The 22,169-nt window shown below is 34.7% G+C and overlaps 1 protein-coding gene across 4 annotated transcripts in view; it reads left to right on the top strand.

Annotated features, from left to right (window-relative positions):
- The window catches only part of LOC106871264 (AP-1 complex subunit beta-1), a 63,481-nt gene that overhangs the window by 36,295 nt on the left and 5,017 nt on the right, over window positions 1–22,169 (top strand). For 2 of the 4 annotated variants that reach the window (XM_014917627.3, XM_014917625.3), the window contains 10 exons: window positions 718–820; window positions 1,855–1,953; window positions 4,076–4,332; window positions 5,343–5,571; window positions 7,295–7,387; window positions 8,681–8,826; window positions 9,823–9,952; window positions 11,805–11,976; window positions 13,926–14,080; window positions 20,695–20,733. In XM_014917627.3, the coding sequence (XP_014773113.1) occupies window positions 718–820; window positions 1,855–1,953; window positions 4,076–4,332; window positions 5,343–5,571; window positions 7,295–7,387; window positions 8,681–8,826; window positions 9,823–9,952; window positions 11,805–11,976; window positions 13,926–14,080; window positions 20,695–20,733 (1,423 nt within the window). The remainder of the gene's footprint in view (window positions 1–717; window positions 821–1,854; window positions 1,954–4,075; window positions 4,333–5,342; window positions 5,572–7,294; window positions 7,388–8,680; window positions 8,827–9,822; window positions 9,953–11,804; window positions 11,977–13,925; window positions 14,081–20,694; window positions 20,734–22,169) is intronic. The other 2 variants (XM_089365293.1, XM_014917626.3) reach the window with 1 other exon arrangement.

Raw genomic sequence — 22,169 nt, 5'->3', positions numbered from 1 at the left:
TTGAATGAAATATTCCATCAAAAATTTGGAGATTTAAGAATAAACCTTTTCATTGGCACCGAAAGCTTCTAGTGAAATCAGATTTCGTAACTTGTGATATTGGTTTCAGCCTTTACTGGAGTACTGCTTTTAAGGGCTTTAGCCAATTACACCAATCAACAATAATTTGTCTGGTAGTAATGATCAAAATAGTGTGCCTTGATGGGAAGGGATGTAACTCAATACTTAAATTTCACAAGGTATTTTTGTTTGGTCCACCCACCCACACACATACACACTCACACAAGTCTTGTTCACACTTTTCTGTCTCCAAAAATGAACTCACAAGACTTTCATTGACAAGTGGCTATGACAGAGGACAATAGCCAAAGTGCTAGTCTTAAAGATCAAAGCAACAACCATGTGGTTGAAAACCAGACTTCTTAACCATGTGGATGCCTAATTAATTAGAAAAATACAACAGTCATAAGTACTTATATCGCTCCAGCAAGGTCACAGTCTGAAACCAGTAAAAAGAACAAAAGAAGCAAAAATATCTCATCTAGCTTCTAATTGATGCAAGAAATTTTTATGACAATCTTGAGATTTATGAAGAATTTTTTTTTCTTTTTAAAGACTTATCCATTTGTTCACTTCCTGTGCATATCCTATGTACTGTTCATGCAGTTTTGCTTACTCTTTTCTTGTTGTTTGCTAATGTTAATGTTTTAATTGTAGAGCATCCATGATTTGGATCATTGGAGAATATGCTGAGCGTATTGATAATGCAGATGAACTTCTGGAAAGTTTCTTAGAAGGATTTCAAGATGAAAACACACAGGTATGATAGGCCATGTTTTATTCAATAATAATTAGGCAATTGTTACACAAAAAAAAAGGTGTAATGAAATTGAAATCTTCAAAAGATTGTACGAGTAAATGAAATCGATCCAATGAATATATGTAATCTGTTTTTGAAAATTACAAAAAAATTATATAAGCAGCAATCAGGGGCCTCCAACTATGACTGGGTTGCTATCCAATAACAAGTTATACAGAAGGAATAAATTTTAAAATTCCACTTCAATTTAATGAAGTATCACAGTCTGCAGAGGGGTTTTGCAAGCTATGAAACATATGTAGTCTGGATATTATCTACTCCATTCCCTAAATTTGGATTCTTATTTGCAAACACCGCAACCCCAGCTGCTAATCATAAGCTATAAAATAACTTATTGAACTTTGATATGGGTAAAATTTACAACCTTCAATGTCAATAAACCACTATTGTTCCTGGAAGCTGTTTTTTTATGCCTTCTACAGACTGCTCGAAGCTTACTAGCTTCCTACTCCCTGGTCCTTGGATCTTATCTTCATCATCATCATCATCATCATCGTTTAACGTCCGCTTTCCATGCTAGCATGGGTTGGACGATTTGACTGAGGACTGGTGAAACCGGATGGCAACACCAGGCTCCAATCTGATTTGGCAGAGTTTCTACAGCTGGATGCCCTTCCTAACGCCAACCACTCAGAGAGTGTATGTATTATATATGCTGAGAATTAAATTATATGTTATTCACTTTGTGTATCGTTAAGTGCATTGTCTTGATCTGTGGTGCAAAAAAGGTCAGTGGCTGCTACTTTGTTTGTAATGCATCTCTTAAAATAAAAATGCATAATTTGATTGACTGACAACATGCATTAGCAATTAGTCTTTTTTTTTTTTGTTAATGTTCTGAGTTCAAATACTACCTTGGGAAACCTCTCACCTTTTTTTGTGGTTGATTAAATAAAGTAGTATTCTATGGAATACTATGACTTTGACACTCATTTTATTTTGTTTTGTTTTTACTTCTTTGTTTCTTCATGCAGGTCCAATTGCAGTTACTAACTGCTATTGTGAAACTGTTTTTGAAACGCCCTACTGACACACAAGAATTAGTTCAGCAAGTTTTGAGTTTGGCCACTCAGGTAAAAAAAATTACAAACACATTTGGTCTGTTCTTTGTTTTAGAATTATAAACTTAGTCAAATACAAGATGTAAAATGGTTTTAGCTTATAATTTCTAGTGTTGTTTGGAACTAGAAACGTTTATGATATGTATTTGAATTTTTGTTTTTAAACTCCTTTTTAGTCTCAAAGAAATCTGGAAGTTATATGTAAAATATTTAGTGAACCTGTTATGTAATTAATACTAAAATATTTTTCATGGTTATGTCAGAGAAATAAGGGAAATACTGAAAGACCCTTTCAGGGCCTATAAGACTAGTGGGAGGAAGGGAAGAGGTAAGTTATCCCCAGGATGGAAAACTGGGCTAAATTGCTTGTATTAGAATAATCTCTATTTAAGGCTACCCAAGGACGAAGTGTTGGTGTTAAGCCAGGCAACAGATCAAGTCTACCTACCCTACCATCTATCTATACCTTGTCAATACCAAAGCTCTTGTAGAAGACATCTACCCAAGTCACTGTTCTGTAAGCTTCAAACTCAAAACCCCACAACTGTGATGCAAATTTTCTTAACTTCACGTTTATGCCTCTACTGTCCCAGCTTTTTATAGAGATGAGATTGCTTGAAAAGCACCATTTAAACAGAAATTTTAGAAAGCCAAACAACTATGACAATATTTCTCATCATTATACATTCAGATTATCCCCTAATTTAAATTTGTGATTTTACATGTTTTATGCTAGCTAAATATCAATTTCTTACAAAGACATTCATATATAGGAGAGTAGAATAAATACAATTAACACTGGTGTATTTGGTATATACTTCCATAACTGTGGAGCTATGAAGGACAGAACTGATCCCAGTAGAATTTGTAAAAACGATATAAATAAATAGCACAAGGTATTTTAACTGATGTTGTACCAATATTATTCCCACTTGCCCACAAATATAATTCAGGTCTGTCTTAACAAATTTTGCTTTGTAACCACATAGTACTAGGTTCAACCTTACAATATGGCACCTCAAGAAAGTGTCTTCTAATTCATCATCACATTAACCAGTGCTTTGTAAGTGGAATCTGGTAGATGGAAGAAACTATTAAAAAGGCTTGTTGCACATATATTTATATATGTATGTGTGTTTGCATGTGTGAGTGTATATATATATATATATATATATATATAATATTAGAGACAAAATCCAAAATTACAGGTAAAAAACTCAATTAAAATCAATTTATAAAAATTAAAATTAAATTGAGCCTTATAGATAAAGTATATATATATTATATTATATTATATTTATCTTATGATATTTACTTTACTTTATATTATACTCATTTATTGTGCTTTTAATTATTAATTTTTCTATATGTGATAGTGGATTTTCATCGATGAGTTCTTGAAAATTGGTTATTTTCCCTAAAACTATATATTTTATATATATATATATATATATATATATATATATATATATATATATATATATATATACCTTTTACTGAAGTACATTATTAGTTACAGATTCTGTGAATGTGATGTTTGTGTGTGTGTGTGTATAAGCATGGCTGTGTGGTAAGAAGTTTGTTTCCCAGCCACATAATTCCAGGTTCAATGCTATTATGTGATACCTTGGGCAAGTGTCTTCTACTATCACCATGGACCAAATAAAGTGTTGTGGGTGAATTTGGTCAACAGAAACTGAAAAAAAAGTATGTTTTGTGTGTGTGTGTGTGTGTGTGTGTGTGTGTGTGTGAGAGAGAGAGAGATAGTGTGTATGTTTATGTTTGTCCTACATCACCACTTTACAACTGGTGCTGGTTTGTTTGCATCCCTGTAACTTAGTGGTTCAGCAAAAGAGACGAATAGAATAAGTACTGGTTTAAGAATAAAAACATAGTACTGTGGCTGATTTGTTCAAGTAAGCCCATTTAAGGAAGTGCTTCAGCACAGTTGTAGTTAATGGCTGAAACCACTAAGTATTCTGTTGTCAATTTGTTCCTAATTGAAAAATATTTTCTTATTGATAATTTTAATAAAGTAAGGGTTCATTTTAGAGAATTGCATTGCTTTGGGCTTACGTACCCTTCTGCTTTGTTCTGCAGATGTTTAAATCCTTATTTTGTTTATTACTTAAAGGATAGTGATAATCCTGATTTGAGAGATCGTGGTTACATTTATTGGCGTCTCCTTTCAACTGACCCAGCTGCTGCAAAAGATGTAGTATTGGCTGAGAAACCCTTAATCTCTGAGGAAACAGACCTTATAGAACCAACTCTTCTTGATGAACTCATCTGTCATATTGCCAGTCTTGCTTCAGTTTACCACAAACCTCCAAATGCATTTGTTGAAGGCCGTTCAAGCACACGAAAGGCTCTACCACCTCGTTCTACATCGTAAGTTCACATGTTCTGTTTGTTTTTGTTTTTTTCTTTTTATATATTCCTTCTGTTCATTTAATGGTTTCAGTCATTGGACTGCATCCATGTTAGGTGCACCACCATATCAGTTTCTAGTTGCCAAACTGTTAAGTTACAAGACATAAAAGCACAAAATTTTAATACAGATATAGGCACATTTGCAATACAAGCCTATCCACATTCAATCCCAAAACTCCATCCACTTATCATCATCATCATCATGTTACACACGTCACCCTTCACTAGATCTATGTTTTTTTTCATACTGGCATGGGTTGAACAGATGGATCTTACAGTGTCTGTCCATTGTAAAGCTCCTTCATCATGTGACACTAACAGCAACAACAGAGAAAATTGCTAGTCTTTGTTGTTGAGTGTGTTATATATTGAGGCATTATTTTCACATGTAGATGCTCTCCTTATAACCAACCATTTTATAGCATAGAATGAATAAGTTTTATTTACCACAGGCTGTAGAGATGTTGCTTGTGACCGAATTAAAGCGACCCCTTTATCCAGGACCAGTTCCTATTCAAAATTACCGCTCCCTTTTGATGGTTTGTCTTCGCTGCTGCTTGTGGGATCTGATAACTCCATAAATTACTTACTTTATATTAAATGGATATAGTGTTAATGTGAACATTACTAAAAAAAAAAAGGAAGTTGGATTGGAGTGTGTCTGTGTTTGTCTCCCCAACATCGCTTGAAAACCGATGCTGGTGTGTTTATGTCCCCCGTAACTTAGCAGTTTGGCAAAAGAGATTGATAGAATAAGTACTAGGCTTACAAAGAATAAGTCCTGGGGTCGATTTGCTCGACTAGAAGCGGTGCTCCAGCATGGCTGCAGTCAAATGACTGAAACAAGTAAAAGAGTAAAAGAGTATCTTTACCTTATTATTTTTAAAGAAAATTATGATATACTTTATTTTTTTGAGAAAAATACAATAAATTTTTATGTTTTCTTGAAATTCTATTTTGATATTTAGCGGCAGCTTGGTTGAAGAAGCTAACCAAACTAACCAAACTGTGTCAGCCGATCAAAACAGTACTCAACCTACAGTAATTCCGGGAGTTGATTCTCTCATTGGTGATTTGTTAGACATGGACCTTGCTCCACCTATGCATCAACAACAGCAACAACAAATGTATTCTACTCAACAAATTCCAACTGCTGGTGGTGGAATGGATATCCTAGGTGATGGACTTGATACACTAGTGAGTATTATTTTTATGCAAAAACGATAATTTGAAAGGAATTATCTATAAAAAAAAAAGTTTTAAAAAAATGTTTTAATTCTTTTTTTTGTTTTCTTTTTCATGTTACATGTAAGAAAGAAGGTTTTCTTTTATTAAAAAAAACAATTTCAGTCATTCATGATATTGGAGCAAGTATTTTCACAACTGATAATGTGCATGGCTGTATGGTTAAGAAATTCACTGTGCAACCCTGTGATGATAAGTTCAATCCTACTGAACACACTACTACATAGCAAAAAAAAAAAAAAAGAAGTTATCATTTCATGTCCTTTATTCCATGCTGGTATGGGTTGAATGGTTCAACAGAAACTGATGAGCCAGAGGAGTTCCAGTGTCTACTTTGGCATGATTTTTATGGCTGGATGCTCTTCCTAATGCCAAGCACTTTACAAAGTGTATTGAGTACTTTTTTATGTAGCACCAGCCCTGGTGAAATCATCAAGTATCTGCAAGACAAGATCCCTTTTCATGTGTGATTGTGTATTGTCACCATCATTTAACATCTGGCTTCCATGCTGGCATAGGTTGGACAGTTTGTTAGGAGCTGGTAAGCTGCTTGAGAACTGTGCCAAGATTCACTGTCTGCTTTGGCATGAATTTTGCAGCTGGATGCTCTTCCTTGCCCCAACCACTTTACAGAGTGGTTTGTATAATTGCCAGCCATCCAGTGTCAATAATTCTGCTAGTAACCATCAGGCATATATTGTTTTGATCTGGAGAAAACCACTAGGCTGAAGGCCTTTGCAGGCCCTCAATAACTGTGAGATTGACATGGTTACCATTCCTCTTGAGCAGCTCCAGTCAATGACTGCAGCAAAAAAGCATGAACAAGGAGGGATTTACAAAGGGCCAATATTCTGAGAAGTAAGAACTAGGTGTAGTAATTTGTGTGCGATTTGGGAGCAAGGTGTTTGTAATTATTTGCATGCAATAACGTTCAGATGTATATCATCATCATCATCATCATCATAGTGTAATGTTCATTTTTTTCATGCTTCCGTGGGTTGGACAGAATTTACCAAGACAGATTTTCCACAGCCAGATACTCTTCCTATCATCAACTCTCATCTATTTCCTTATAAGTTAGTATCCCCCATGACCAAACATGATTTCATGGAAGACTGGAAATGAAGAACACTGCTTGCATTACAGGGACATTCTTCTACAACACTTGAAGTTTGGGCAAAGCAATAGTAACACATACACACACACACACACATGATATACATACATATATACATGGTAAACTTCTCCAGTTTTTATCTACCAAATCCACTCACAAGGTTTTAGTTGGCTCAGCTATAAGAAGAAACTGAGCTAAAGTGAGACTGAACTTGAGACCAGTGGTTGGAAAGTTAACTTCTTATCAAAGCCATACCTATTCCTAAATACTAGTTAAATCTCATTCAAGCTTCTAATTTGGCTGTTTTCTTCATAACAAAAAGGCTATATTTGAAGTGTCATTGATTATTAATGATATCAGGGATAAAATGTAGGAGTAAAATCTATTGTCAACCATCCTGAGAAAAGCTGAATTGTGTAACTTGCTCAAGAGGCAATAAATGTTTGTACCATTGTCAAGTAGGGTTTCAAAGATTTTTGCTTTGAAACTGTAGAATATGAAAATAAAAGAATAGAAAATTTGAATTAACAACTTTTTCTTTTCCTTTTTTTTTCACAGTTAGGAACCGGTGTCAGTAGTGGTGATGCTTTAGGTGGTCTTGGAGATATATTTGGATTGCCAGCCACCCAGTTTTATGTACCGCCTCAGGAGGTAATTTTTCAATTATATTTTCTATTAATGATTGTGGAAGTTCATGGCTTAGTAGTTAGGGTGCTGGACTTATGATCATAAAATTGTGGTTTCAATTCCTGGACTGGGCAATACATTGTGTTCTTTCACGTTGCTGAAGTCCACTCAGTAATCCTGTGATGGACTAGCATATTATCCAGGGGGAATATATGTATGCCAAAGAAATCCAGAAACCAGCCCTATGCTTCCTGCAGAGTGGAGTGGACTATCCATATTAACGATTAATTGAATAGCAATTATGCTTTATTCATTCCAGTTCATGTGATATTCTTTGTTTGTTTTTGATAAATGTGAAGAATAACTGAAAGAGTAGAATCATGGATACAAGCAACAAAAATGAAGGATTCTTGGAAGGATCTCTGGAGTAATGTTACTTGAGAGGATGCATAGCTCAGAGACCAGAGAGTCTCTCCAGGTTGAATTGCTACTTCTCTGCATTGAGAGGTCACGATTCCAATACTATGAACATGTGATTTGAAGGTTGCAGGAAAGAATCACAAAACAGAACCTTGAAACTGAGCAGCAGGCAGCTGACCTAGGGGTAGACCAAGAATGAGATGGTTGGATAATATCCTAGGTCTCAGTTGATCATGCTTGTCAATCCTGCCAGAAAGTGTGTAGGAAATTGGTTATACACCATTAGGTGTACACCCAATTTCCTATATTAAATTAGAAAGAACGGAACGCAGAACTCCAAACTATCAACTCAACAATATTTATTTATGGAGGTAAATATACAGCTTTACTCTTGGTTGTTGAGACGCCTTCTGTGTGTGAGAACATGGTTGCTGAGACGCCGGAATGTTGATGTGAGCTGTCTGGCATGAGTTCGAAAGATGGAGAGAAGGCTTGACGCGTCCATGCTCAATGCCGGCCAGGCGAGAAAGAGACAGAATAAAGCGGGAAACGCTTGGATGTTGAATTCCACGCATGCACGAGACTACGCATGCGCACAGCGTTACTACAAGTGTAATGACATTTGCTTCTGAGGTGGCAGACGATTCTACTCCCATGACTCTCTCAGGAATAGTGAACAGAGAAACTGAATGAATGGTGGGTGAAGAAATATTTGTTGCATATTTCAGGTTATTGTTCAAAATGAAAAAACCAAATGTTTTCTGGTAGCAGTTAAGATGGGTCCATTTTAATGAAATTACAATAAGAACAAAGGACAAACATTTAAAAGAGAAATGTTTGTTCTATGTTCTTATGTCTTTTGTTCTACAGTTGAAAGAATTCAATATATGTTTTTAGGTTTGGGTTCCAGCTATAAAAGGAAAAGGTCTTGAAGTTAGTGGAACATTTACACGAAAGAATGGTCAAATAATGATGGAAATAACACTCACCAACAAAGCCATGCAAGCAATGGGTGGATTTGCAATTCAATTCAATAAAAACAGGTATTAAAGCGCTTCTACTTAAAAAAAACAAAAAAAAACCTTTTTACTGGGTGAAAAGTTTATATATTTTTATCATCAAATATAAAGTACACATTTTTGAATTCAAATAATTTTCGCATATCAAAATAAAACTAATCTATGATGATAATATTTAAATGTGAGATTGGTAACACATATTTTATTCAACTATGTATTGATATGAATTTAGTAATAATTCTTTTCATTTTAATGTAAGATTCGAAAATATGTATGGCAATAGAACAGTCATTGGCAGGTTACTGTAAAACATCTGATTTGCTTATATTTTCAAAAACCTGTTATCAACAATGGCCTTATGAAAAGCACTATATGAAATGAATAAAATGTTTTGAGAGTGTAAGGCAAGTCCATTTGCCAAGAAGCATTGGTTTTCATTTTAATTAAAAGTTGTCTAATGCGAAAATAATTTCTGTAATCTAGAATTATCCTACTGAAAGAATTATTATAAAGTCTTTGTATATTAGAATGATAAGTTTGTTATTAATCAGCCAATGAGGGAAGAAAACACTCAAAAACTGAATTTCTGTTGATACACAATGAAAATTGAATACAAATTTCAAAACATAGAATTATTAAAATTTAGGGGAAACTATAAATGAAATTTTACAAAGAATCACCTTTAAAACATGGCACTGTGATTCATCCTGAATTTCTTTCAGTAAGAATTCAAATGTTTAAATGCTTCCTTATCTTTTCTCTGACACTTAAACCACTTTATAAAACTAATACTGGATCCGAATTTATACAGCATGTTACTTGTTTTTATTTATAGTTTCATAAATTTTTCAATTTCATGTTTTTTTTTTATTGATTGTATGTCTGTTGTGAGGAAGGGTGTGATGTTAAGCATGTTATGTTCTGTGGGTTGCCTTTTCTTTCTTTTAAAAAAACTTTTATCTGTCCCCTAATTTTATATTACTTGTTTAACTCTTGTTTTCAAACTCTTTTGGTTTAAAGCTTTGGTCTGCAGCCAGCACAATCTCTACAATTACAAGGTCCCCTGAACCCTAACCAAACAGCATTCACATCTCTACCACTTAATACTGTTGGACCAGTTTTGAAAATGGATCCTCTAACTAATTTACAGGTACTTGCTTTTTTTTTAAATAGATTTTTAGTGTTTTATATGTCTTTATTAGGGGGTCACTTTCAATGCTCTCAGTGCCACAGGATCTGCCTATCTGGTATTGGTCTTATCAGCCATGTCTGCTCCTATAAGAAACAATGTGCTAGAGGTGGAGGGGGATGAATGTCTTGTACCTGGGCTGTCATAAGCAAGCTAAGCAAAAGTTGGGGAAGAAAGAGTCAGCTGCCATGAATCTTTTTCAGGGTTTCTATGATGGAAAGGAAGAGGTTATCTTTGGACTGGAGACGTAACATGTATGAAAGGGTGCTGAGAAGTTGCTGGCTTTTTAGGGTATTGTGAAAGGCCTGGTTGGAAACCCAACCTTTCGAGTTCTTTTCCAGGGCTTAGAAAAACTGAAGGACTGCTGCAATAAGCGTATGAATCTGAGAGGAGAATATGTTGAATAAAATCATAATTAACTGATCCTCCTATATTCTCTTTTACCTAATGCCAGGAATGTTTCAGCACCCCTTCATCATCATCATCGTTTAACGTCCACTTTTCCATGCTAGCATGGGTTGGACGATTTGACTGAGGACTGGTGAAACCGGATGGCTACACCTGGCTCCAATCTGATTTGGCAGTTTCTACAGCTGGATGCCCTTCCTAATGCCAACCACTCCGAGAGTGTAACTGTTAAAAGTACTCAAGGACCAGGTGTTGAGGTTAAACTTGGTGATGGATTCAGTATATCTCTCAAGAACAAGAACAGCCTCCCTGATGTATTTATACCCATTTTATATTCATCAAATTTTACAAGGATTTAGTTAACCTCAAGCTACAATAGAATTCAATTTGTTACATTTGAATACTAAATTTTAACGACTGAACAATATAACCTTTTCGATACCAACCTGTCTATAACGAGCCCTAATTCTGATATAAACCCATCTGGTTTGAAGTGTTCACATTTAAATTTCAACCTTCCTTGATATATTATGTAATTTTTATGTATAATTTCATAATTTATGTAAGAACTGTTTTGTTAAACTATGTTCCAAACGTTAATAATAATGGGAAAATTATTTTCGTTAAATTCATTGAAATTTTTGATGTATTTTAATCACTTTTTAAAATAATGGACAATGAATTTCTATAGAAATATGTTCCCCTCTCCTCAAACCAAGAAGGTTGAATAATAAATTGTTTGAAATGATTCAAGAATTGTATATTATATATTAGTGTTCCCTGTTCTGTTGTAGTTCAGTATACAATTGCATTTGAAACATCCAATGCAAAAGTTCCAAACAACCACAGTGATGAAATATATAAGAGAACGTATGAATTAAACTTGTGTTTATCATAACTAGTAATGATGATGGATTCTTTCATCAAAAATGATGTATGAGCATCTGCTTTTGTTAAACGACCAGCACAAATGATTTGTGTTTGTAATGATCAAATGTTTGTGCTGTTCATTGGCTCTCTCCCTTCACCGAATCCACATTGCCTGAACGGGAGCACGGTGTACAACGCATTAGGTGTCAGAGTGATTGCAGAGCAATGCAAGACGAAGCGTTTTGCACCATTTGGTCTAAGAATTGAAACCATGATCTCACAATCATGATTGCAACACCCTAACCACTAGGCCATGTCTCTTCACATAACTCGTAATACTAAGTATAATAGTAACCAAATCACTGAACTGGCAGCAGATTGGATGAGGATAATTTACATGGAGCTCTAAACTCAACATTAACAGGTGTAAATCTATTTGTATACACAAGGTATACTATATTTAAACGATATATTGTTTTTTAATTATTCTCAGCATGCTAAAAAATAATTTTTCTTGTTCTTTTCTTTTTTTCAGGTTGCCATTAAAAATAACATTGATGTGTTTTACTTCAGTTGCGTAGTTCCAATGCATATCTACTTTGTTGAAGACGGTGAAATGGACAAAAGAGTATTCTTAGCCACATGGAAAGACATTCCAGCTCAAAATGAAGTGCAGCATACCATAAATGATGTACAACTCAATGCTGGTAAGTGCCATCAGTATCCATGGTATTACTGAATATCACCATGTAGGTGCAGGCATAGCTGTGTGGTTAAGAAGCTTGCTTTGCAACCATATGGTTTCAGGTTCAGTCCCACTGCACAGCACCTTGGGCAAGTTATCTTCTATTATTGCTTCAGGCCAATCAATGATTTATGAGTGAATTTGGTAGGTGAAAACTTTTTGGAAGCCAGTCATGTGTTTGTATTTGTTCCCCCACCCCATCATCAACCATTCCTTAACATTTGGTTCAGTTTGTTTATACCCCTGTATCTAGCAGTTCAGAAAATGAGATTGATAGAATAAGTACCATAATCATCATTATTTAATGTCCACCTTCCATGCTGGCATGGGCTGGACGGTTTGATAGGAACCAGGCAGGAGCCTGCACCAGACTTCTGTGTCTGTTTTGGCATAGTTTTTATGGTTGGATGCCCTTCCTAACACCAACCACCCAGCAAAATGGACTGAGTGGTTTTTCCAAACACCAACCACTTTACAGCGTGGACTGGATGCTTTTTAAGTGGCACCTGCACTGACAGGGTCACCAAGTAACTTGCAAGACAAAGATCATTTGAGAGGGGGAAGGGACATTGAAAGAGGTGATCTTGTGTCGGATGATAAAAGGTTATGGTAAGACAGAGAGACAGAAACAGGTGTCTTGCTGCAAAGGAGATACATGGTTACCCAGCCTGAGGGAAAAACAGGAGGAGAGAGAGTGGGAGACAGCTAGAGTATGAGAGAGAGCAAGAGAGAGTTGGTTGTGAAGTGCTGGACATACTCACAAGTGACAGGGGATCAGAATATAATGGGATGGTCGAGTAAAAGGAGAGAGAGATAGATGGTGGCCAGACATTAAAAAAGAAAATGTACTGCGTTGGATTTGTTTGACTAAACCCTTCAAGGCAGATTCTCAGCATAACCACAGTCTTATGATCAAAACAAGTAAAAGATGAAAGCCACCACATTAGCTCTCTCAACACCAAACTGCCTGCATGTCTCTTTTATAAAGCATTCATGTTTAGTTAATTCATTCTTGGATTAGATTGCTTATGTTTGGTCCACCGTGGGATGAAGGCTTCAGCATGTTCTCTCCACCAAGAGGTCACACTGGTTTGATGAGCTTACTCTGCTACACTGGCTAAACACGGCTTGGCATAGGAATGCAGTTTTTGTACTCAAGAGTAGTTAAGTCAATTACTGTCTTATTATAATCTCACCCATATTTCAGGCCTCATGCCTAAATTATGAAAATAATTACGGTCCGAATGATATTGTAAGTTATATATATAATATGTATATATGCTAGAGTGTTACCCAATCTATGACGGGTAACTTTCAAAGTATACTTTTGCCTCCATGGAAATATGGCATACATACAATAATTATGATTTAATTTTTCTCAAGTTTTTTCATGGTTATACAAAATGATGAAATGAATTCTAATTTTCAAAAGAAAAATATTTATTACCTTAACTTGGTAGCATTTAAATTGGCCAATGTGAATAAATAAACATTGCATTTGACAAAGAAACCTGAATGCGAAAGGGCTAAAATATGATTTAGTAGCACACCTCATGCTTTTACTTAAAGTGCTTAGGTAGCCACAGCCATTCATAGATACCTTCCTGGCCCTTCTGATCCTCACAAAGTGAAACATCCAGGATTTGACAGCTAGAGGGAGAGATATCTGCACAAGCACTAGGCTGGTGTTCATTTTCAGCTGAGTAGGCAGGAGCAATGTGAAATGAAGTACCTTGCTCAAGGACACAATGAACTTCCTGTTTCAGGAATCAAACCCATGACATTATGATCATAAGTTCAACACCTTGAGTCACTTACAAAAGAGTTAATGTTGTAGATGCTGCCAGTTATTTTCTTCTGTATTAATTCATAATGTATTTTAACGATTTACAACTAATTGCTATTTTGTAGATATGGTTTCCCAAAAACTTAGAAACAACAATATTTTCACTATTGCCAAGAGGAATGTCGAAGGACAAGATATGTTGTATCAATCACTCAAACTGACCAATGGCATCTGGGTATTGGCAGAGCTTAAAATACAGCCTGGAAATCCTAGTTTCACTGTGAGTAAATGCAAAAGTTATTGGCTATTACAACTACGCCTGGTTTTTCTTTTTTAACTTTGATGTTCTTTTTCTTTGCTTTCTAAACAAATACTTTAAAAATTGTATGGTATGGTGTTTTTTCCTTCTTCTTCCTCTCAAATTAATCTCAGCTAAAACTTAATTTTATCAATATCTATTTCTATATTGGTATTGCCAAACACTACTAGGTTATTCCTTACAATTTTAAATTAAAAAAAAAAGAAAACTATTTAAAAACGTTATCACTTTTCTGTTCATTTATAGCATGAGCACTAACTAATCTTTTAACATTATTAAATATGCAAGTTAAATCCTAACTGGTCTTTCACTTAACTTTATTTTTCTCCTAATATTTAATTAACTTGAATATTTCCCTAATACTCTAATACTTCAATTTTCATATATTTTTTTTTTGTTTTTGATAGAACTACAAATTTCTAAAACTGTGATGGTTTTCAAAATATATTTATTTATTTATTAAGCATCTATTTTCAGTTACTTCAAATTATTCAAAAGCGTTTTATAATGAAATCTTTTACTCCAAACCAGAAAAAAACCTTCAAAAAAAAAAAAAAAAAGAAAAGCATAAAGCTATTTTAATCTTTGTCTAAGTAAATTTACAAATTTTGTTTCATTATCAAAGTAAACTTACAAATTTTGTTTCATTATCAAAGTAAACTTACAAATTTTGTTTCATTATCAAGGGGTAAATATTGCTCTAATATAGTGGTTTTCCTTCAGGGTGTCATGTTACCCTAGGGAAACATGACAATAATTAGAATTATTTTGGAGCTTATGCTTTCTTTTATGGTGCAAAAATAGTCACATATTTTAAGCATCTGAAGATAGAATCAATGATTTCAGAGAAATGAGGGAAACCACTGTGTTAATAATGTCTGCCACACCAGTTTCTACTTATAACTTGTTTCTTTTTATAATGTCTGCCACACCAGTTTCTTTTTATAACTTGTTCTTTGTTGCATTTTATATTCATCTACTACTATGTTAATTTTGTTTAATAAATAGGCACAGGCATGACTGTGTTTCAGGTTTAGTCTTACTGTGCTGCACCATGGGCAAATGTCTTCTACTATATCGCCAGGCTGATCATTGCCTTGTGAAGGAATTTGGTTGACAGAAATCATGTAGAAGCCCATTGAAAGAGCGAGCGAGTGAGAATGAGTGAGTGAGTGAGCGAACGAGCGACTGGCTTAGCAGTTTGGCAAAAGAGACTGAGACAATGAGCATCAGACTTTAAGTAAAAACAAAAGTTAATACTGGGGTCAGTTTGTTCAACTAAAGCCCTCCAAAGGAAGTACCCCTGCATTGTTGCAGTTCAATGACTGAATCAATTAAAAGATAAAAGAAAAATGTAATCTGTGACAGAAAAGCTGTATCTGTCAGTGATTTCTAATTTTGTGGCTATCATAGAGTTCATAGAGTTATTTATTGTGTTGCACTTAAATTATAATAATATTGTTACTAAATTTTCTCTTGTTTGCTTGCTTTCATTACTCTGTTGTTCAAAAAATTTTGCCTGTAAACCTGAAACATTTATTTCATGGAAAAATTATAAAGTTCTTGCTTTCACTGAACAATAATAGCAATATTAAAAAAAAAAAAGGGAGTGGTTGGTTGGTGTTGGGAAGGGCATCTAGCTATAAAAACCCTGCTAAAACAGACAGTGAAGCCTGGTGCAGACTTCTGGCTTGCAAGTCCTTGTCAAACCATCCAGCCGATGCCAACATGGAAAATGGATGTTTAATGATGATAGCCATGTATTCACCTTCAGCAAGACACATGCTCCTGTCCCTTTGTCTTGGTTTCTTATCCCTCAATACTATACCCAACTCTGATGAGGGGTCTTATCTTGCAGGTACTTGGTGACATCAACAGTACTGGTACCATGTAAAAAGCACCCAATACACTCTGTAAAGTAGTTGGTGTTAGGAAGGGCATCCAGCTGTAGAAATCAGGCCAAAACAGATGTGATGTACCTGGCAGGGCCCTCTGGTTTACCTGTTCTTGTCAGCATAGAAAAGGGGACATTAAATGATTATTATGATTAAGGTAAATAAGACAAGAGCACAGAATTGAAGGATTGAATATTGGGATAAAGTTCTGTAAACTAAACTTGGGTAAAATAGTTTTGTAAAAAAAAGAATTGTTGAAATGAAAAAAATAAAATTAATTCAATTTGCATATCTAATGAAAAAAACTCTATCTTGACATCAAAGGCACTGTAAATCTTCATAGACCAAAAGTGTTTTCATTTTTTAATTAATGTAGCTGAGTCTTTACATAGCTTAGTGGTTGTGGTGTTAGTCTTATGATCATAAACTTGTAGGTTCAATTCCTGGACTGGGCAATATGTTGTATCCTTTATGTAATAAATACTAAGTGCTCAATGCTCTAAAGTAGAGCTAAAATAGTGAAATACATAAAATACACAAGTATGTGTGCTTGTCAGCTAAAGAGTCAATATTTTAAATCAAGACATCAGTAGTCCTTTGAAAATACATTCTGGAATGTCACCCACAAGGGCTTCCTCAATAACCTGTTATTTTTGTTATTGGCATCAGTGAAAATATAATTAAAATGCCAAGTAAGGAATTTTAACCATCCTCCTTTTCTTCCAGCTGGAGTACCATATATCTCCCTTAGAGCAAGACACCTTTTCCTGTTCCCCTATCATGTTTTAACCCCTTTGTTACGATATTTCTGTTGAAATACATTGCCTTTGTTTCAATTATGGCTGAAAGTAATGAAGAATTTAGTAAAATAATTTAGTCATTATTAAGCTGGTAACTGGAACATAAATTAACACTGAATTTTGATGGAAAGTTTTAACTGAAATCACTTCAAAGCATGAAGTCTATATCATAAAACCAAGGGCGGTCTCAGGTGGGTTAGTATCAAAACGGTTGATGTTTTACCTGGCATAAAGCCACCTTTCTCAGTACTTCTCCCCTTGATTCAATTGAGAGGTGTTACCTTGCAAGTTACTTGGCAACCACAGTAATGCTGGTGCCATGTATGAAAAAATTGCCCCCCACACACACACTACAGTGTACACTGTAAAGTGGTTGGCATTAGGAAGGGCATCCAGCTGTGGAAACCATGCCAAATCAGACTGGAGCATGGTGCAGTCCTCTAGCTCATCAACCCCTATTGAACTACCTAAAACAAGTTAAGTGATGATGATGGGAGATGGGTGGCGGGTGTTGGAACAATCCAGAGAAATTAAATTTCTTCATAATAATCTTTTTCCTGATTTAAACATAAAGCAAAGAATATAATTAATGGCAGAAAAGAAGTGTCTTCTAAAACTTTAACTGTATTCTATTTTGTTCTCCCCTTCCTCCTCCTTCTCTTCTTCTTCCTCCCCTCTTCTTCCTCCCCTCTTCTTCCTCCCCTCGTCTTCCTCCCCTCTTCTTCCTCCCCTCTTCTTCCTCCCCTCTTCTTCCTCCCCTCTTCTTCTTCCCCTCTTCTTCCTCCCCTCTTCTTCTTCCCTCTTCTTCCTCCCCTCTTCTTCCTCCCCTCTTCTTCCTCCCCTCTTCTTCTTCCCCTCTTCTTCCTCCCCTCTTCTTCCTCCCCTCTTCTTCCTCCCCTCTTCTTCCTCCCCTCTTCTTCCTCCCCTCTTCTTCCTCCCCTCTTCTTCCTCCCCTCTTCTTCCTCCCCTCTTCTTCCCCTCTTCTTCCTCCCCTCTTCTTCCTCCCCTCTTCTTCCTCCCCTCTTCTTCCTCCCCTCTTCTTCCTCCCCTCTTCTTCTTCCCCTCTTCTTCTTCCCCTCTTCTTCTTCCCCTCTTCTTCTTCCCCTCTTCTTCTTCCCCTCTTCTTCTTCCCCTCTTCTTCTTCCCCTCTTCTTCTTCCCCTCTTCTTCTTCCCCTCTTCTTCTTCCCCTCTTCTTCCTCCCCTCTTCTTCCCCCCTCTTCTTCCTCCTTTTCTTTCTCCTTTTTTTTTTTGTTTTCCTTCATGTAAATCATGTTCATCAAAAAATTAATAGCAAAGCATCTTGATCTGTTCTGGCATATATTGACTGCAAAGTCAATATACTTATGTTTTATGTTGAACAATTTAAATCAATGTTCTCATTTTGTTATATTCTCACACCAGAGCATGTACTACAATTTTTTTTCCTCCAGTATTTGTTTTCAAAATTTATTTTACATTTTCATTTCTAAGTATTTTCCTCTCTTAGAAAATAGAGACTGGTTGTGTGTGTGTATGTATATATATATATAGTTTAATTATTCTATAATTATGAGGATATGTGGTTCTGGATGCACTGTGTGGTGAAAAGATGGATGGTCACTGCTGGGATACCTTTTTGATTGTAGATGTGTTTTCTGGGCAATCTAATGTATAAAAACAGATGAAGCAGTGTAACATATTCAAACAATCTTATTACAGTCTATGTGATTTCATCACAGTATGCTGTTTGACCTTCAGTAAGGCAGAGACATAACTGAAGCTACAGATCTGTTCAACCAACTACCTGTGTGCCATATGTCTGCTTGATCAATTCACTTCAGGCTACAAAACAACAGTAACCCTAAAGCTTCATCTTGTCTTTTTTTTCGACCTTAGACACTCTTAAGAGTATAAGCTTATTAATTTGCTTCAGTAGCTGCAATAAAAACAAAACAAAAAAAGAAACTAATTAGATAGGTGCAGATGTGCTGTTTGGTTGAGAAGCTTACTTCCCAACTACGTGATCTTGGTTTCAGTCCCATTGTGTGGCACCTTAAACTCTTGTCTTGTACTGTAGCCCCCAGGCTGACCAAAGCCTTGTGAGTAGATTTGGTCGACAGAAACTGAAGAGGCCTGTTATTCTTTTCCCTTGAGTACCAGTGATTTCTGCTAAAAAGTTTTACGATTTTGGTGCTTTTGTCTTCATGTTTCTTTTTTTTAAATGCGTTCTCCCCACCAACTAATTGATAAAAAATATCAGCTTAAAAAGCAGTCAAATTGTATTCACATATATTGGTGTCCAGTTATCAAAACACGAGAAAAAAGTTTAAAATTCCAAACTGAAATTAGGTTAATATTTTATTATATTTATTTGTCTTTGTATGACCCTTTGTAAGTTAAGTTTAGTTTTGTGAAGATATATCATCTGTGTGTATATGTATGTGTGTTTCTGTGTACCCTGTCTAGGTGTCGTGTGATTGAAAATGAGCATCACCATCATACTAGTGACGTTCATTTTCATTCTTCCATGAAAAGCATGTTTAGCTATGGGGTAATATTAGCTTGCTTGGAAACAGATGAGGGTTGGCAACAGGAATGGTGCCTGCTCATAGAAAACCTGCTTTGACAAATTCCACCTGGCCCATTCATGGAAAAGTGGACATCAAACAACAACAATGATGAGAGAGACATAATGTGTGCCATATAGAATATCTTACTGTATATAGTTACACTTATGTATAGCTAGAAGTGTTGAGTATACCCAAGTTCTGTTTAACATTTGGTCTTACTGGCAGTGAAAACTACATCTAAGTATATAGTCAGAGGAGTGACAGTTAGTAATTATTCTGAAATATTCTATAATGGAACTTTGGGCTGTGTAGACTGAAAAAGAAGTAGACAGAATTGCCATGTTTGATAAAATTAAAATAGTTTTTTTTTAACTTTTAAAATTTGTCTGACAGCATGGCAAATAAAGATTAATTATAGGGATGTAAACTCTTGTTTTATCTTCTTATTAATGAAGATGATGTGGGGTTGAGGAAAAAATTTTACTCTTTCTTTTGCAAATTGCTGCTCTTTTTTTATTCTGATTGTTACCTTTTTTTTATATATATATAATTTTATCTATTATTGCTACTCATTTAAGAAATTAACTAATGCTTGTGGTGTTAGTGGTGATGGTGGTTATATATCTATTTTCATTGGTCTTTTCCTTCTTTTTTTGTTTGTAGTATTATAATAAAGTGTAATTAGTCTATTTTTAAATGTACTTTCAAAATTTTATCTTAATCATTTCATTACCATATTTTTGATAAAATACAGTAACTTTATCATAGTCAATTTTGAAAATAACAAAGAATTTAGTAAAATAAGTTTGTCATTATTAATCTGGTGTTAAAAACTTAAATCAACATGAAATTTTGATGAAAAGTTTTAATTTAGATAATTTTTGAACAGGAAGTATGTATTGTAGAACGAGAGACTATTTTAGATGAGTTGCTATCAAAAGGATTAAACACTATAATTCATTATTTAATGAAAAAGAAAAGAAAAGAAAAATGAAATCTATTATTAAAATGCTGTTTAAGTTATCAAATGTCAACATAGAGCATCGGCTTCCTTGGTGCCATTAAATATAACTTGTTTGTAACAATAGTTGGGAACTGCTCTGCTGTGTCTTCTTGAAATGTCACAGTTACATCAAGGGTGACGACACACGATTCGTCTTGAGACAACTTTGTATACTTACCAAATGTTTCTATCCTCCTTCCCATCTCTTCCTTCCTTTCTCTTAATCTGACCAAAATTCTTTCCCTTCCCTCACCTCCTCCCTGCCTGCTACTTTATTTACCTTTCTGTACTCTTCACAATTGTCATCGGCTTTCTTCTTGTCTTCAGACTACTTCTCCGCCAATACAAAATACATGTCAAGTGCAGGTAAGTTTTGTAGTCGAGATTATTGCATACTAGTAAATTGTTATATACTAGTCTCAGTACTGGATGTTTGTTGTTGTTGTTATTTCATGTATTTTTTTTTTTCATTTGTTTTAATTTTTTAATTTTCTTTCCTTTTTTATTTGCATTTCAAATGAGTTCAATGTGCACAATGAAGATGGGAGAGAAAAAGTAACGGGTGTGGGTGGGGGGTCTGATTGCAAGAACGGTTGAAATTTCATTTTATTTATTGATTCATAAGATGTCAAAAGTTTGTATAAACCTGGATTAGCCTCTACATAGTCATTAAATTTGCTAGAAATAACAACAAAAAAACACTCATATTTTTGTGAAGAAACCTATATGTGGTCGCTAAATATATTGCAAAAATGGTGTTGGAAGTTTCTTAAATATTTTCAGTTACACCCCCCACCATCTCACTTAAACATTTATTCCTGTTTCCCGAAATTACTTACAAAGATAAAGGTGTAAGCATTTAGTTTAGTCTTTGCTAAAAAGAATTATAATTATTTTCTTTTAGACTCTTTAGTAGCCATTATTTAAACAACTTTGGTGCTAAAAACACTTTTTTAATGAACTACAGAATCTAAATGTTTCAATTTATTTAATGTATTCATGAAATAAAGGAATTTAATTAAAATTAATCATTGCTTGAATGTTTGGAATATAATTTGACAAAAGATTCTATCATAATGGAAAGAAGTAATTTGGATATAAATATTTTAAAATGGACAAATTTTGTATGGCAGAGTAAAGAGGCAATCTTAGATGGGTTAGTTTTAAATACTCCTTTACTAAAAGATTTTAATATTCTTATGAATTTATATCTCACCCCCAAAATCTTTTTCCTTGCATTTGTCGAGATTCAAAATTATCCTAAATTTTTATTATGAAAGATCCACCAAACTTGCCCCTATGCCTCTCAAAGAAGCTGCTTTCCTGATACTACCCCCACCCCACACAGAGCAAAGTATGCTTTCCTTTTAGATCTTATCAGAAGGATTGCTGTATCGTTTCAACGTGATTTAAAGAGATTTATAACTATAGCTTCCAGCAAAGTATCAAAATGTATAATCTCTCCTTCATATACTGGTCTGATAAATATTTGACTTCAGTATTCTGGTTGGAGCTGAATTCTAAGGTGAAACATCTCACATAATCTTTGAATGTAGAATTGGTAAGTGTAGAAATGAGTATGTAATGATTGGAAAGTTAAAGAAGGAATTCAGTATTATGTATAATTCCAGATACCAGTTGCTGATATGAAACAAATCAGTTGCTTTTGATATATAAGTTACTGGATGTTTTCCAAATAAAATCAGTTAATAAACTCCATGGCAAATTTTTATAAAATAATTATCTGAAATATTGACTCATCATAACATGATTTTTTTTTTTGTTTTTAAATTTCAATTAAT

The sequence above is a fragment of the Octopus bimaculoides genome, chromosome Z, assembly GCF_046866305.1.
Source record: "Octopus bimaculoides isolate indiv1 chromosome Z, ASM4686630v1, whole genome shotgun sequence".
Classification (NCBI taxonomy): domain Eukaryota; kingdom Metazoa; phylum Mollusca; class Cephalopoda; order Octopoda; family Octopodidae; genus Octopus; species Octopus bimaculoides.
This window is presented reverse-complemented; position numbering and strand designations above follow the sequence as displayed.